General features: G+C 29.6%; 1 protein-coding gene across 4 annotated transcripts; it reads left to right on the forward strand.

Annotated features, from left to right (window-relative positions):
* Nucleotides 1-9,614: 9,614 nt before the first annotated feature.
* On the forward strand, nt 9,615-14,589 carry LOC118062758 (protein TRIGALACTOSYLDIACYLGLYCEROL 3, chloroplastic). 4 transcript variants are annotated; one of them, XM_035076603.2, is made up of 10 exons: nt 9,623-10,132; nt 10,481-10,535; nt 10,952-11,047; nt 11,184-11,261; nt 11,358-11,419; nt 11,546-11,621; nt 12,171-12,278; nt 13,292-13,467; nt 13,559-13,643; nt 14,205-14,589. In XM_035076603.2, exons 1-10 carry the CDS (start codon nt 10,107-10,109, stop codon nt 14,241-14,243), a joined length of 801 nt encoding a protein of 266 aa, XP_034932494.1. In that variant the 5' UTR covers nt 9,623-10,106; the 3' UTR covers nt 14,244-14,589. The 4 variants fall into 4 exon arrangements, with proteins under 4 accessions (XP_073263461.1, XP_034932493.2, XP_034932494.1 ...); XM_035076601.2 differs by having other exon boundaries at nt 9,624-10,132; nt 10,407-10,535; XM_035076602.2 differs by lacking the exon at nt 10,481-10,535 and having other exon boundaries at nt 9,622-10,132.
* The last annotated feature ends 2,560 nt before the right edge of the window (nt 14,590-17,149 follow it).

The following is a 17,149-nucleotide window of genomic DNA, read 5'->3' on the forward strand; positions in this document are numbered from 1 at the left end:
ACATTTTCAACACAAGTTCACAAACTAAGTTTTCCATTGTAAGGTTAGTTTTAACACAACTATACAAAGACATGACAATTTTATAGTTCATCATTCTAAGCCCCACTCATATAGCCAACTTTCATACACATAACACAATTTAAAGTACACACTTAACAAGATTTCATTAGTCTTAATCATTTTATTACTTTGCATAAACATCTCTTTATCAGAGTACAACTTAGAAATTAATCATTGAGTTAATGTTGTAAACTAAGGAAGTTGAGGTGATGAGCATTTACCTATTCCTATCATTGTTTTTGTCCCACTTGCCTAGGATTTTGCAATTGATGCCTCTCCTGCATCACTTAAGGTTTTACATTAAATTCACTCTTTAAATATCAAAAATGAACTTCTCAATATTCTTTTAATAATTTGAGTACTTTTTACTCATAGATACATGTTTTCTTACATTATCTCATATTAAACTTAGGTTCCTAACTTTTAACATTCCAATATAAATAATGTTATCATGTAAGCTTATTTCATACATACACATATGTTATGCTTTTCTTTTTCAATATAACAATCACCCATTCTTTTTTAAATATAACCTAAAGAATCAAAGAAAACAAAGAAAAAGCCAAAACACAAAATCAAGCCACCACAAAAAAGTAGCCATTACGATCTAGTCGTTTCTCAAAACAGTTAACCCATTTTGGATTTCAAAATTTTCCTCTTTCCTTTCTTTATAGCAGAACCTTCATCCTTGAAATATTTTATTTTTATTTCCTTTTAAGATTAACTCAATCTCATGCAAATTTAATACTTAACACACCAAATGATGGATTCTTTAAGGACACACTTTTAATTACTACAAACTCCCATTTTTCCATTAAACTCGTGTGGATTAAATCCTTATCATCTATATGGGTTTTTTTCCCAATATTTCACCAAATTATACTTAATTTTATTTTCCATATTCATAAAATTTCATCAGGAAATCATAATTTCTTCCCCAAAATTTCTCAAAACCTTAAAAATCAAGAATTCAAGAAATTCAATCTTTCATCAAGATTTCATGCAAATAACTACATATAATTCATCAAAGATATTCACTTATCATTAAACATGCATAAATTTATAATAAAGAATGCACACACAAGAACCCTTGTCTTGGCTAAACCTATATATCTAGGGTGTGGGGTTGTTTATTCAATAAATCAATATATTCTTCATAATCAAGCCTTATACTAACAAAATCTAGATATTTTCATAATAAGCCTAATTTTCCTTAAATTATCTTTAAGAAACCTAATTTCAAGATTTAGGGATTTTATATTTTATTTAATTCTTTTTTTTTTCATCTTGTAATCCCTCTAACTCAAGTTTTATAAAAACTAACACAACCAATTATGTTAAAACACCCTTCAATTTTCCAATTCCATATAAACCTTAGTTTTTAAATTTTAGGGTTTACACTTTTCCCTACAATAATTTTCCCTAAATTATCTTCAAGAACCCTAATATCAAGATTTAAGGATTTCATCTTTTATTTAATTATTTATATTTTTCATCTTGTAATCTCTTTAACTCAAGTTTTCTACAAACTAACACAACCAATTATATCAAAACACTTTTCAAGTTTCCAATTCCATATAAACCCTAGTTTTCAAATTTTAGGGGTTTACACTTTTCCCTATAGTAATATAAAGATGGGGTGTTTAGAGTGCATTACTAAGTGGTTTCATATCAATTCAACCTTGATTGATCAATCCTTCTTCTCCTCCACAGTCCCTCTGTTGCTTCTTATTTTTCTTGAACTCTTTATAGGTTTTCTCTCCTTATTTATAAGTGTTTCTCTTATCAAAAAAAATACCCTACAACTTCACCTCTCTCTCCCCTACAATGATACTTAGCAGGTTACAAGCTTTTTCTTTCACAAAAAAAAAAAAGTTCAGGTTCTTGTCTTTATTCCTTTTTTTTTTTTATAATCATACCCTCTCCCTTTTTAGTATAGGAGAAATGTTTTTTTTTCTTTTTTTTTTTAGTCCTTAGACTTTCTATTTTCCAATTATGGTGCTTCCCTCCTAAATTCTTCCTACAATTTAGCTAAAATTTAGCCCTACTCCCTTCATACAATTTCAGTCCTTTTTTATATAAAAAGGTTAGATCTTACACATTCTATCTTTTTTTTTTTTTTTTTTTTTTTATCCTTCTTAATATGATCCTCATTGTCTTTGTCCCTAAGATCTATGTCAGCCTCTAAGCTAGATTATTGGTATAAAATTTCTCATATAAAGATTTAAGAATTCTTATTATAAACATCCTTCTAGTAAACTCTTATAAAATATTTAAGAAAAATAACTCTATTTTCATATAAAAAAACCTTTAAAATTTTGATAAAACCTCAAATTTTATCCTATAAGGAATTTGTATAAGCTTCAAGATTTGATCAATACTTGATCCCATCATCAACCATATAACACCTTATCACCCTCTCCCATACAAATTAATTATTCAATGGCTAGCTCAAGGATATACTCATGTCTATATAGGAGCCATTCGTCTTTCCTTTACTTTTTATGGTAGAAAAAGACCCTCTGCAATCTCTGATTCTTATTTTATGCAACATTAATAAACATATTCGGCCACCATCTAAACAATGTTAAATGCATAAATGGTGTTCTTGACACTCTTTCCTAATATCCGCATCCATCTTACATATCCAAGTCTTAGTTAGAGTTTTTAAAGCACATGAATAGATCATAAGTGCTCCTATGATATCCAATATCCACTCTGCCACTCTCCATGTTAAGCTTGCTTAGTGAGTCCAAAATCATGCTATAGACTTATCAACTCCTTTTCTAACAAGACTTTCTCTTATTAATAGTTGAAGCTGGATGATTAGTACTTAAAAGTACATTTTTATTAGGGTTTTATATCATCATATTGCACTTAAAGTATCATTAAATTTCCTAATTTAAGCTTGTTTTATAATAATAAGTCTGATAATATAAGATATCTATAATTTATGCTAAATGCTTATTTTAAATGCAGGTATATCTCGCAATTTAAAGGATTGATTAATGTGTTCAACTATTGAAATTGAGAAGACAAAGAGAGGGCTAAGATTAAAGAAGAGATGGTGGTTCAATTCAAACTAGAACATCATTTGGTTATTGAATCATAACTGGAGCTATAAAACATGGATTTAGGTCTGATTTATATGGATAGAAAGCTAATACGTAAGCCTAAAACTTTCATGAAGAGTCCAAGATTCAAAGAGGTCATTTTCAAGTTCAAATTATAGCAACAAAAACGAAGTCGGAATCTGTCCTACAACCCAGACATTGTTCAGTGTTCAGCCCATATCTCGAGTTTTAGAACTCCAAATGAGCTCATTATTATTTTATTGGAAAGCTGAGACAAATGCCCAGAACTTTCATGAGGCCTATCTATTCAAGTTCGAATGTTAGCAATGACATTTTGTTCGGATAAGAAGATAATGGTTATCGCCAAGTCAAGAGGTAGCCACCCACTCAATAATTAGTAATCAAATTAATAATTCTGAATTTTAGCCTATAAAAGGAGGTAGTTGCCATACATTTAGAGATCTTGGTGTTCATATCAAGATCATTCTCTTTTTTTGTATTTTGTAATCTTCAATTTTTATTTATGTTATGTTAATCTCTTGTTTATGTTTTTCATTTTCTTTACTTTACTTAGTTAACTTATATCATGTTTATGTTCTTATATTGTTTATGTATATTTTTCTTCTTCATGATGTTTAGCTAAGTTAATTTTGTTAAGGTGAAAAGGGTACATTAATGGTGTAAGAATAAGTATAAGATAAACTCAATATGGACTTTAATGTTTGATACTAACATGTTTTGTATTTGTTATCTTACTCACTCTTAATACCTTGCTTATTAAATGGTTAATCTAGATCTGTGATGTACAACCATTGGTACAACAAATACTTGGCACTTTCATAATATACTATATGGTATAACCGACACTTGTGCTATGAAAGGAACTTGATTTGCTGTTAACATAAGTTATCACCATGAATACCTAACCACATTTACAAGTATTGGCATCACTCAAATAAGATAATTAATATAATCATGTTAAAAAATTTATAATTCAATTTAAACCTTCTTTGTGTGTGGTTTCCAATTGAGTAATAAAAAGAGTTTATATTATACTTATTGAAATACTAATAGTGGATCCTTTAACCTTGATAATTGTTTTATCCTTGTTTAATCCTTATATCAATATCACATCTTAAAAGTTCTCTTCAAGTCCTTTTCATTTATTGTTTATAATTTTATATAGTTCACCTCCCCGTGGTTCGACCTCGGTCTTGCCAGATTATTTATTACTTCGACACTTCTACACTTAGGATAAGACATCAATCTTTTTTATCGTTTCATTGAACAAACTGTAACTTGCACCTTTGTTCCTCAACAACTCAATAGAGATTTATGCTCATTCAAATATTGTCTGACTCATTGGTAAAAAACTATAAACAATTCCATTTTATGGTTCAACCTTTATAAAGTTTTAACCTAGTCTTCATCACTAAAAAAGATGGATTAGTCTAGATCTCTTTTTTGAAAGACTCAAAAACACCCTCATCATTAAGAATTTCTATTGATGATGTTATAATGGTTGATGAAGATTCTCGACCACTTCTTATCCATATACAATAGTTTCTATTTGACGATCGTATTATTTATGAAGCAGAATATGATGATGTACACAAGCTTTTTGATCCATTTGGTTATATGTGCTTTTTATGTAATTCTTTCTCTAATGACTTAAAAATCTTATTATCAAAAGAAGAAAAAACCAACTTCATAGGTAAAGTCAATACTTCTCATTTTCTTTGCAAAACAAGTGCACAACTCTTAACTCTACCAGAGTCATAAGACTGTTACATGTTACAAGACTCTTATTAAGAAAACTTTTCTCCTTTGGTATATAACTCCACAAAAAAAAAAGAGACTAAAATACCTAAAAAGTAAGGGATTCTATAACATAAAATCCTAATGGTAATGATAGAGGATCTGATGGTGTTGGCAAGGGATCTAAAAATGTTGGCATGGGATACAATAGTACTAATAAATGATCCAGTTATGTTGAAAGAGGATTCATTGGTACTAATAAAAGATCCATTGGTGCTAGTAGAGGATTGAAAAGTTCTAGAGGTGGGATATTTGATAGAGATGGTAGAAGTGGTGCCCCTTCTTAATTCTTAACACAAACATATATGAGTTTCCTAAGTATATATTGTAGTTCTATTAGTTTGATTATAATTCTATTAATAATCAATGTTCTTTGAAATTTTAGATTGGTGATAGTATTTCTTCTCAACACTCTACCCAAACTAGTTGTATTAATTGAAGAATGGAGAAGAGTGGTTACTTTGAGCAATATGGATTTGTTTCAATTGTTTCAAGTAACAAAAAGAAAAATATTATAGATCTTTATGGTTGTTGTTTTGCTATCTTCATCTTTTAATGTGCATACTTTTTATTGATGAGATTGCTTTCATGTGCATGCTTTTGTTATATTTGATATTTATATTTCTTGTATTTTGTTTACTAAGGAATAACTCTATTTTATTTCATTTGTTAAACAAGAATAATATAATAGTTAAAAACATTAATATTATACACACACACACACATTAAATTAGCTACCAACAATAACTTTACACTTGTAAAACTAACCTCCTTGTAGCGATTCTTGATCCAAACTATATGTATCTTCTCTTTCATTTTCTTTACTTCATCTAGTATTTGCTCGACATCATTAACACTTCCTCCCTTTCCAGCAGTTAATTCAGTTTTATTTATAGGCTTGCACCAATTAATGAATGTATTATTGGATGACTTGCCATAATATTTATAAAATAGATTGTGTTTACTAGCTTTTTGTTATTTATAACCTAACAACTTCTTCTTCTTCTTCTTCTTCTTCTTCATATTTCATGTACTTTCTATTTTTGTACTTTAGTCCATCAAAGTTATTGGAGGCTTGTATGCTATTAGCATTTGATATATATGATAACAAGTTGATAATGTTTGTTTTTGTTGTGCTGAAATTTTTGGTTGTATGTGTGCCTCCAAATTCTGGTAATGTGTGTGCTAGATTTTTTAGGTAAGGTTTGTGATGAAATTTTAACTATGTGTTTATTGAATTTTTTAGCAGTGCTTAAGGGGAAGAATGAGATGAATATGGTGGTCAGTTAGTGTGCTCAAATGGTTTTTTTCTTTTTTTTTTGCTAATAAAGTGACATTTGTTGGAAATGGACGCTTAGTTGAGAGAATAGTGTGTCAAAAAATGAAGAATTTGATATGTGTTTGTGGCTGTAAATGACAAGGAAAAAGGAAGAAATGTGGTTAAAAACATGTTAATAATGAAATTTTTGTAATTATAATTTAAATAAACAACGACTCTTTTTTTAAAATAAGCAGTAGCAACAATTTCATTGGCATTTTCATTATTTTTACATAACATGAGCTCTTTAGTTATTAAATAAATATAATAAAAACAATATAAATAATTCAATTTCTTTGTTGATTTTTTTTATGTGTCTAATTAAAGATGTAAAGTGTTATGAACTTATAAACTCCAGAATATAAACACTAATTATTTAAAGAATAGAGGAAAAATAAAAAAAATAACAAAAAGTATAAGATATTAGTATATTTTTCTTTGAACTAAAAGAACAAGGACATAAGATGAAGAAATTGAAGCTTAAGAGATCCAATGGAACTTTTACCTATCTTTTGTGGAAAATTTCTCTATTTCTTCCTTCATATTAATTTTGGTCCTTTATCTCTCAATTTATTTAAAAACAAAAAAAGAAAGAAGATAAAACTCTATTTTGCAAAACTAGTCATTAATTTAATGTCATAACATTTGACAACACATTAGATATGTAAGGGAAAACATATCAAAACATATTTAAGTGTATAAAACCATGAAAACATAAATTCCAAGGATTAAATTGAAAATAAACTAAAATTTAATGAGTGATTTGTAAAGCTTACAAAATACAGGTGCCAAAATATAAAAAATTGGCATAATGCACACTTGTTCTGAGGAGGGAGGAGAATAATGCATTTTTGAACAGTAAAAAGTATATGGTTTAAATTTTGTTTGTTAATTGCTAAATCCTTGTTACTATTTGCCCATTTATTTCTATAATCCTATTTTTCATATAAAAAAAAATTCCATCAACCTTTCATTGTCCACAAGACAAGTTCACTATGGATTGAAATATTGAAATACCTATTTTCCCCTTCATAAATAAAATCAATTAAATTAGTCTTTTCCATGGGTGTACATTATCATTGTCATATTGATCGAGGATAAATTAATCTTTTTATATCTTGAATACAAAGTAAAATGAATTAAATATCTTTAAAATAAAAAAAGTCAAAACTAAAAGTCTAGGGGCTTTTTAGTCATTTAATGATTTGGTTGCACATTGTCATAACTAACTTGCCTCTTAAAAACAAAATAAAATAAATTTGACATTCAATGACAATGTTATATTTTCATCTTTGTTTTTTTTTTTTTTTTTACCTTTAATCAATTTAAATCATGGGAATTCAATATTTTTTTAAATATAAATATAATTAAAAAATAATAGTAGCTACTAAGTGATATGCAGGTCTTAACGAGTAGGAAACACCTACACACTTTAGGATGCACGTGTGACACCTTTTAATTGTGAAATATTGCCTTTTGTTATAGAGTTAGATGGTGTGTGTGGTGCCTTCTGGTTGTGAAACGTTACCTTTTGTGATAGAGTTAGATGCACTTTATCATCCTATTCATGATGGTCCAACTTGTGTTTATGAAGGAGTAGTGGTTAGATTCCAATGAATTTTTTTCTTTTCCTCCCTCTTTCCTCCATTTTCATCTCAGATTTCATAATAGCCCTTTTAAAAATTAAATGTGTTCTGCTAGTTTGTATTTGAATCAATTTTAGCCCTTATTCTTTTGATTGTTATTTGTTTTACTTTAATACCTTTTGAAATTATTATTTTTTCAATTATATTCCTTATCATTTTATTTCATTTAATTTTTGTATCTAATTTGGTCCCCATTCTTTTGATTTTTTTTTTTAACATTTTCTTGATTTTTTTTCCTGATTTCATCCATCAAAATTTTATTTCATTTAAATTTGGTATCCAATTTGGCTCTTGTCACAACCCAATTTTAGGTTCCCCTTAATTATCATTTTATTTTATACAAAAAAAAAAAAGGGAAAAAAGGTTGAAAAATAAAATAAAATACAGGAAGACAAGTGAATTGGTTAGTAAGAACAAACTAAAAAGGCATCTATGTGCTAAAATAAGAGATGAAAGGACCAAACTAGATTTTTGATATCTGAAGAAACTTAATTGCATTCTCAAAGGACCTAAACATGAAAGGTAATGCAAATTTAAGGTTAACTTTAATGGATATTGGATGAATTTGCATAAAAATTAAGTCTGAGAACTTAGTTAGATTTTTAATAGTCTGGTTTAATTTAATCATGAGTTTAATTAAATTTATAAATTAAGTTAGACCAAAACTAAAAGAATTAATTAAGTGCAAGGACTTAATTAGACTTTTAATTGGTCAAATTAATTTTATTAAGAACTTTATTGATGATATTAAGTTTGCAAGCATGATTTTATTTTAATTGAGAAGATTGAAATTTTAAAGAACCAAATTTAATTTTTAGAAGCTTAATTGAATTAAATAAGGGGTGAAATTATAAAAAAATCAAAGATTAGGGGTCAATTAAAAGCTAAATTGAATAAATTCATAATCAAGAACCAAAGTACAATAGGTGTTCAAATTGAGGGACTAAAATCAATCAGATTCAGGGGTCAAATTTGATGGTTGATAGGGGTCAAATTAAACAAATTAGGAAAACCAAAGAATTAATTTAAAAAAAAAGTCAAATCAAAGTTCTCAGATTGTGAAAATTAAGAAGTTTCAGAGTTAATTTAAAATATATGTGTTATAATCAAAATAAATTAACTAAATTGAAATTCATAAAGTTTCAATTCTTAAACCCTAATTTATTATATTAAAAAAAAATTAAATCAAAGCCGTGATAGAACGCAACCACAATATTATTCAATGAATGTGTTTAGTATTGTGATATTGATTGTTTTTAAAAAATATGTTTTCGCTTAGAAATACATGAAAATAATATTTTTTATTTTTTAAAATTTATTCTTGACATCAACTTATCAAAAATAATAAAAACACTAAAAAAATTAATTTTATGCAAAAACAATTCTAAATTTTTACCAAGTGTTTGACATTGTAATAATTATTAATTTTTAAAATAACTTTTTACTTGAAAATATATAAAAATAATATTTTATTTTTATTTTTTAAATTTATTTTAATATTAAAACATTAAAATAATTCAAAAACATTAAATAATTAATTTTAAATAAAAAAGAAATTTTAAATTTTTAACAAGGAACTTTTGCCCCGTACCAAATGCGATCTCATTAAACAATCGCCAAATCAGTGAGAAGAAGACACACAACATAAACGTGTTTGTTTTGTTTTTTTTTTTTTGTTTTTCTGTTTTTTTTTTAATAAACACAAGTCAATGAGTGTAATTTATTTTTGTTTCTCTCTCCTCTACCAAATCACACTTTCGTGTTCGTTCCTCAATTTTGATTGCTTGTGTCAAATTTCACAATCTCTTGTAGAATTTAGAAAGGAAAGGAAAGGAAAGGAAAGCTCCATCTATCAAAAATTTCACTTTCGTGTTCGTTCCTGCTGCTTTGTCAAAATAATAGAATCAATCAATTCTATCTATATATATATATATAAAAAAAAAACACAATTTCCCTTCACTTTTTCGTTATTTTTGGCCCAAAACACCATCTGGGTCTTGTTTAAAATGCTTACAGAAAGCTTGATTTCATCCGGTTCAATGCTATTATCTACGCTTTGCATTCCAAATGGGTATGCTCCCTCCACTGGGACTGGGTTGCCATTCAACACTTCACCTTGTTTTAGAAAGAATCTGAGAAATTTTGTTTGTGCTTGTGTGGCACCTCCTCCACCCAACAGCATAGGACGCGATGGATTTGCTGCAACCAAATTCATTGTAAAGTTTCTCCTCCTTCCTTCTTATGTTCTGTATTTTTTTTGCATTATTTATATACTCTTGTAGAATGCTGCTGTTTATGCTTCATCTTCATCGTGTTTTTCTGTGGCTTATTTTCATGCTCGGTATTTTAGGAATTTTTTACTGCAGCCCACCTTATGTTTTGCCTTCTTTGTGTTAGATGATGTAGTTGTGAATTGTATGGATTCTTCTCTATCTTTTAAATTTCATTGATATGGTCTTTTGCATTGGTTTGAATGGATTACGTAACTAGGATTCATATAAAGCAGAGAAATTAAGCACCATAGGTGATCTGGAGGATGGTTCTGATGTTCTCATCGAATGCAGAAATGTTTACAAGTCATTTGGAGAGAAGCATATATTAAGAGGTGTGAGCTTCAAGGTGAAATTCTTTTCAATGTTGTGTTTACTGTTTAACAATTTTTTTATTGCTTATTTGCTACTATTTGATTGTTGTGCTTATTAATACCAAAAATAGATTTACCTAAACCTATTTTGATAGGATTAAGCTGACTTAGTTGAATCATGAGCAAGGCTCAAGCCCCAAATTTTTGCTGGTTGAATTGCTATTTGTTCACAAGCTTCTAGGAAACCAATGATCAGCAGAAAGCTTGATATTTTCCTAACAAGTCAGTATCTTTAATATATTGCCATTGCGAGCCATGCTTTAAACCAATTTTCTTTTTCAGAGAGGGAGGGCAGGGTGTTTTTGTGGATCTGTGTATTGTTTCATCTACCTATTGCGTCATTTATTCTTTATCAATTTATCGGCATGGTGATAAGTTTTCACTTATGCAGATTAGACATGGTGAAGCAGTTGGAATAATTGGGCCTTCTGGTACTGGTAAATCTACAATTTTGAAGATTATTGCTGGACTTCTTGCTCCGGACAGGGTAATAATCAAACTAAATTTTTTGTTGCTTTTATCTTTATGTAACTGAATTTCTATGCTGATTCATACTAAAGTGACTAGGCTGTGCCTCAGTATTTTACCTTAGGTGGTTTTACATAGACCATATCTAATGTCAGGGTGAGGTTTATATTCGTGGTAAAAAGAGAGATGGTTTGATCAGCGATGAGGGGATTTCTGGGCTTCGAATTGGATTGGTAAATCTTTATTTTAGTTATAAATCGAAGGGTTATTTCTCTTGTGCTATTTTATCAGTAATTACACTCATCTTTTTTCCACATTCTTTGTGATAGGTGTTTCAAAGTGCAGCACTTTTTGATTCTTTGACTGTTCGTGAAAATGTTGGTTTCCTTTTGTAAGATAGAAATTACTTTTTTCTTCTCAGCAGTTGGAACTGATAGCATGACTTTAATTTCAATACCTTTTCTAGAGAGAGAAAAAAAAAAGAAATCTCATTTCTTAATGCTTTTGACTTGCTTAGATATGAAAATTCTAGCATGTCGGAGGAACAAATTGCTGAACTTGTGACGGAAACTTTGGCCCAAGTTGGTTTAAAGGTATGTTTGATCTAAAATTTCACTTGTACTGCATCATATGGTTCTTTCCTGGCTAAGCAATCATCTCGTGATGGGTTGCGGTGCCCACAATTTAATATATTTAAGCTACATATATGGACACACTTTGCCACGTGTGTTTGGCTGGGTGGTTCAACTTGCTTTTCATCAAAATTTGAAATATATATATATTTTTTTTGCTTAAAATTGTATTTTTATGTTTTTCAAGTCGTTTTGATGTGTTGATATCAAAAATGATTTTAAAAAAATGAAAAAAAAATTATTTTGATGCATTTTCGAGCAAAAAACACTTTGAAAAGTAACTGTTACACACTCTTAAACACCCCCCTAATCTAATGCTGTCAATTTCCAGCAATGTAAAGTTCAATTTCCTGCTGAAGTTTAGAAACTGCCTTTATTTCCTTGGGCTAGTTTCCATCATTGCAGAAAGCTTAGAAACTGTCTCCTTTTCCCTGCTCTCTTATTGAAGCCTCTATTTTAGATAAGGAAACCCTTTACTTTTAGGTTGATGAAACGTAATATTATGTTCAGGGAGTAGAGGACAGGTTACCTTCTGAGTTATCTGGTGGAATGAAGAAAAGAGTTGCTTTAGCTCGGTCTATAATTTTTGATACCACAAATGAAACAATTGAGCCAGAGGTATGTCAAGCAACTGAATTAATTTTGTTCTCTAATCTTTTTGGTTTTAACTGCCACCAATAGCATCTGTTGTTGTCTTAATATATGGCTGCACTGAGACCATTTTTCTGTTAAACATTCTTTGATGAAAAATATGGTTAAGGAAATGATTTTTCTTGTTTCATCCTCTTGTGGCTGGCATGTGTAAGGAAATCTATACCAATAGGATGACTGAAAGGTGCTGTCAAAGATAATTCTGGTGATTGGTGTTTTGATTATTGTGATTTTAGCTGCTGCCTGGTGACTGTTAATATTGTTCTAGTGATCAATGGAGATATGTGGTAATGCATGGTGGCAAGCAACAATGGTTTTGGTGGTTGGTGACAGTTTGTTGGCTGACTGTAAAGCAAGTATGTGCTGATTTGATGGTCAGTGGTAGTTTCCTGTGATGAATGATTGGCCTGTAGGTGATAATTATATAATCATGAGATTGGTTACCTGTGGTGTAAGGTTTAAGTTTGTTCTGGGAAAAAAAGTGATTGCTGTTTCCCAAAATTTTGCTTCAGTCCTTATGGTGATGGGAAATCGTATGATTTTATATTTCCTCAGTTACACTAAATATGCTGGCAGACAATGGTCAGTGGATGCTGCCTTCAACGAAGGGGTGGCTGATGGGATGTGGTTAACCAAGTAGTACTCCATGGTGCTTTTTTTTAATTCTGATCTTGTAACTTCTTTTAAAATTTTTTACTTGTTTCCCGTAGGAAACAGAAATCAAACAACGTCAAAGTAATGTTAGTGAGACATTGCCTGGTGCAGTGATAATGGTTTCCTTGATGTGATCTTATCCTGCTTTGATTTTTTTTACCTGTTATCTTATAGATTTGATTATTTAACTTTTATATCAAACATTGCTCTGTTTATGCTTTGTCTCATGGTGTTTTGTTGCACAACTGCTGAAGAGTTACTTTGATGTGATTTTATCCTGCTTTGATTTTTTTACCTGTTACTCAGTTTTTCACATTGCTGAACAGGTACTCTTATATGATGAACCAACAGCCGGACTCGATCCAATAGCATCTACTGTAGTTGAAGATCTCATCCGCTCTGTTCACATGAAAGGTGAGGATGCACTTGGGAAACCTGAGAAGATTGCGTCTTATGTGGTGGTCACTCATCAACATAGTACCATTAGAAGGGCTGTTGACAGGTTAGCTGTGTCAAAAAGTATTTGTAGTCTTGCACTATTTGTAGGCACGGACCTGTAAGGTGGCATTTCCTAAGCACTGCTCTGTGTGTAGGTTGTTGTTTCTACATGAAGGAAAGGTTGTTTGGCAAGGAATGACTGATGAATTCATGACATCAGCCAGTCCAATTGTTCAACAGGTAAGAATTGTAATGGTAGTTTTGAAACCTTCGTAATTGAGTTTGCACCAAACTTCTAACAGTGAGTTTTGTTTACATGTGCTGCCAAACTATTAACTATATACTAAAGATATTGAATATAATAAAGGTGATGCTTGGTGGTAAGTTTTAAATGTTTGGTTAAATTGTGAGTGCTATAGTACTAGTGAAAAGGAAAATGTGACTTTCAGTGTCTAAAGTTTCTCATCAGTGGGATCTTTGATTCATTGTCACTGCAATGTGAGGAAATGTCATTTCAATTGCTGTTTCCTGCATTAGCTACATGGCTAACCGGGCTTTAGTCTTATATTCTCTTCATTCCCCACCTTTTTTGTCCTTCCCATTTCTTGTAGTGGTGGAAACAAGTAGTCGGGCTTTCTTTGTTGAGACAGCCTTACTATGTCGCCTATATTGTGATAGCTTTGCTGTCACGAACATCTCTTGTTTGTGAGCGCAAACATTCGTTTGAATACATATGTGTGTGACGTCAGGCCTGCGTTATATTTCAGTTCTAACTTAATGCCTTGCCTTTTCTTGTTTCAGTTTGCATCTGGCAGCCTTGATGGGCCTATTAAATACTAGGACATGAACCATCGGTTTTCGTTTCAGACAAGCTTCTCTGGAGTTTGAAGACTAGATATCTCGTCAACAGGTGCATGCAAATTCTGCCGCTTCCCACCAGGTCTCCACTTTTGCAGACTTGTAACTGACTGATACAAAATGATCTCGAAAGAATAAACTAGTTCAACTTTGGGCACCATCTTGCTTTGAAAGAGCCTGCTTCTCAATATATGATTAGTTGCATACCATCATATAGTAGTTAGTTTTGTATGTGTATGTGATGAGGTGCTCACGAAGCAGTAAAAATTTAAACCCATAAAATTAATTATTTATAGTATAGGAAAATAAAGATATTATCCCACATAAATATAGGTATTAGACCTTAATTACTCACTCAAGACATGCTATTTGGGTTTAAGTTAAAGCAAACCAAGTAAAGATGCACTAAATATACTTTAAACAATAAGTAAAATGATTATTTTGTTTATGATCTAAACTACTAAAAACAACTTAGAAAAAAAAAACAAAAGAAATCAATTCTAAAAAATAAGTAGAAAATCGTCAAAAAAATATAAAAAGAAAAATATTGTTTATAAGAAGTGTTTCTTGAGGCTAATTAAATATTATTAATTGAATTTAGATATGTTTTTTTAATAAATCAACCATGAAAAACAAGTTTTTTCTATATGTCCTAACTTTTAGTTAATCTAGTATTTATCCATCAATTAACTCTAATCACATAATAACCTTCATTAAACATGCACTATTCAATCACATGACAACTTCAACATCAAGATAGATGCAATTGATTCATAATATTTAAACATGCATAAAAAGTAAATTTAATCAAGATTTATATTTTTGAAGTATCAAATAATCAAACATGAGTTTGAAAAAATTATATACTTCTATTACTTGAAGTTAATTAGGCATGAATTTGCTATAAACTAATCACTAGTAATATATTTACAACCAAAAACATATGTTGCTCATCATATAAAATTTCAATCATCAACTATTAAGTTTAATTATAGAAAAACATAAGATATTCATATATTATAATCTAATATAAAATAATTTTAAGTATAAATTTTCATGACATTTAAAATCTAAAAGTACTAACCTTTGAAAATAAAAAAACTAAACTTGTAATAAAATCAAAAATGGAAAAAAAGATAAAAAACAATAATTATGAAAAAAATAGAACCCCATTCTTCTCTTATTCTATATTTTGAACGTGATCCTTATTTTTTTTAGAGGTTAAGATTGATTATATATGAAATTGAGGAGATGAAGAAGTTTTCTAGTTAATAACAAATTTCTAATCAGATTATTTCACTTGAAATTCTTGAAATTAAATTCAATTCCAAAGTTTAAATCAATTCCTTAGTTTAGAGGTTAGGATTGATTATACATAGGTTGAGGAGGTGAATAAGTTTTCTAGTTAATAACTAATTCCTAATCAGATTACTTCACTTGAAATTGAATTCAATTCCAAGGTTTAAAATTTCTTCTAGGGTATTGATTTGAATTCCAAATAGAATTCAATTCATAAAAAAATATCAAAATTAAGCAAATCAGAGAGAGCAGACCTTTTGATTTGCTACAAGAATTGAATTCTAGTTACCATTGAAAATTATTTTCCAAGAATACCTATTTTTTGTTTTTCTTTCCTTCTAAAAATTAATTTATCTTTTGAATATTTATCTCTTCTTAACATTGATTAGTTAACGAATCTGTCGTATAATTAATCCTAACCATCAAACAACCACAATGTTCGCATTAATAATTTAATTCAATGGCAGCCTTAAGAACTAGATAAGTTGATTAATCAAGAAAACATAATTGTTCGCATTCTATGTCTGATTTGATTGAATGTTCTCTCTAAGATTAATAATGTAGATCCGCTATAATTATTAAACTCAGTTGCTTTACAAGTTCATATACCACAACTCCAGTTTTGATATCAAACTTAGCAATAAATTGTCTACAATAATAACTTAAAGTCCGCTCTAGCAATTAAAATAAACAATCATAGGAAAAATAAACATAAGAAAACAAACATATTCATCATATAAACTGAAAAGATAAGGCAAAATAAATCTCACAGTTCTTGAAATCCAAAACTTTTTATATCCTTGCAGCAAAGAAAAAGAGTTTAGTCATGCATGTTTGTTGAATAACTAATAAAAAAGGAGGAGGAATTCATGATTTTGGGTTTCTTAGAGGAAAGGGGTGTTTTTTTTCTTCTTGTCTAGCTGCTCCCTTCTCTTCTCTCATTCTTTTTATATCCTAAGAAACCCTAGTCTCTATTTTACAAAATAGTCCTCCTTTAAGTAGACAGTTTACATTTAAGTAATTCAATAACTATTATCCTAAAAAATGAGAAATAGCCTTGCATGAAATCTTCAAGCTTTGACTTAGATGAGCTAAAATGCTGAATAAAAACTTGGATGTCAGTTTAGATGCTTCGGAACGTAATTTGGACTCATTTCTTCACGAAACCTATTTTTTGGTGGAATTCTGTTGTCATCTTTGAAAAATCATATATCCCTCATATGACATCATTTTTGGCTGAAATGTGGAGCATTGATAGGTCTTTGAGTCAGGAATCCAACAAAATTGAGTTTGCATCAATTGGACTTCTGTAGCTCTAGATATTCAACTCGGAATGGTTGAAGGTCAATACTGACAGATTGCGAGATTTGACTTTGAAGGCTGCGATTTCCATGCTCTTCCTTATTTTATTTTCTTGCCTTTGATGTACAAAAAGGTATGGATGTTAGCTTTTTAATATCATGGAATCACTTCATTTTGACCTTTAGAGCTTACACTCTGCACAAAACATCGACTGAAAGTCAAATCTATCAATTACCTCCAATTTACTCCTTTTTTCATCTTTCATCTAAAAGTGCATTCAAAACATA

Source organism: Populus alba, chromosome 2 (assembly GCF_005239225.2).
Source record: "Populus alba chromosome 2, ASM523922v2, whole genome shotgun sequence".
Lineage (NCBI taxonomy): Eukaryota > Viridiplantae > Streptophyta > Magnoliopsida > Malpighiales > Salicaceae > Populus > Populus alba.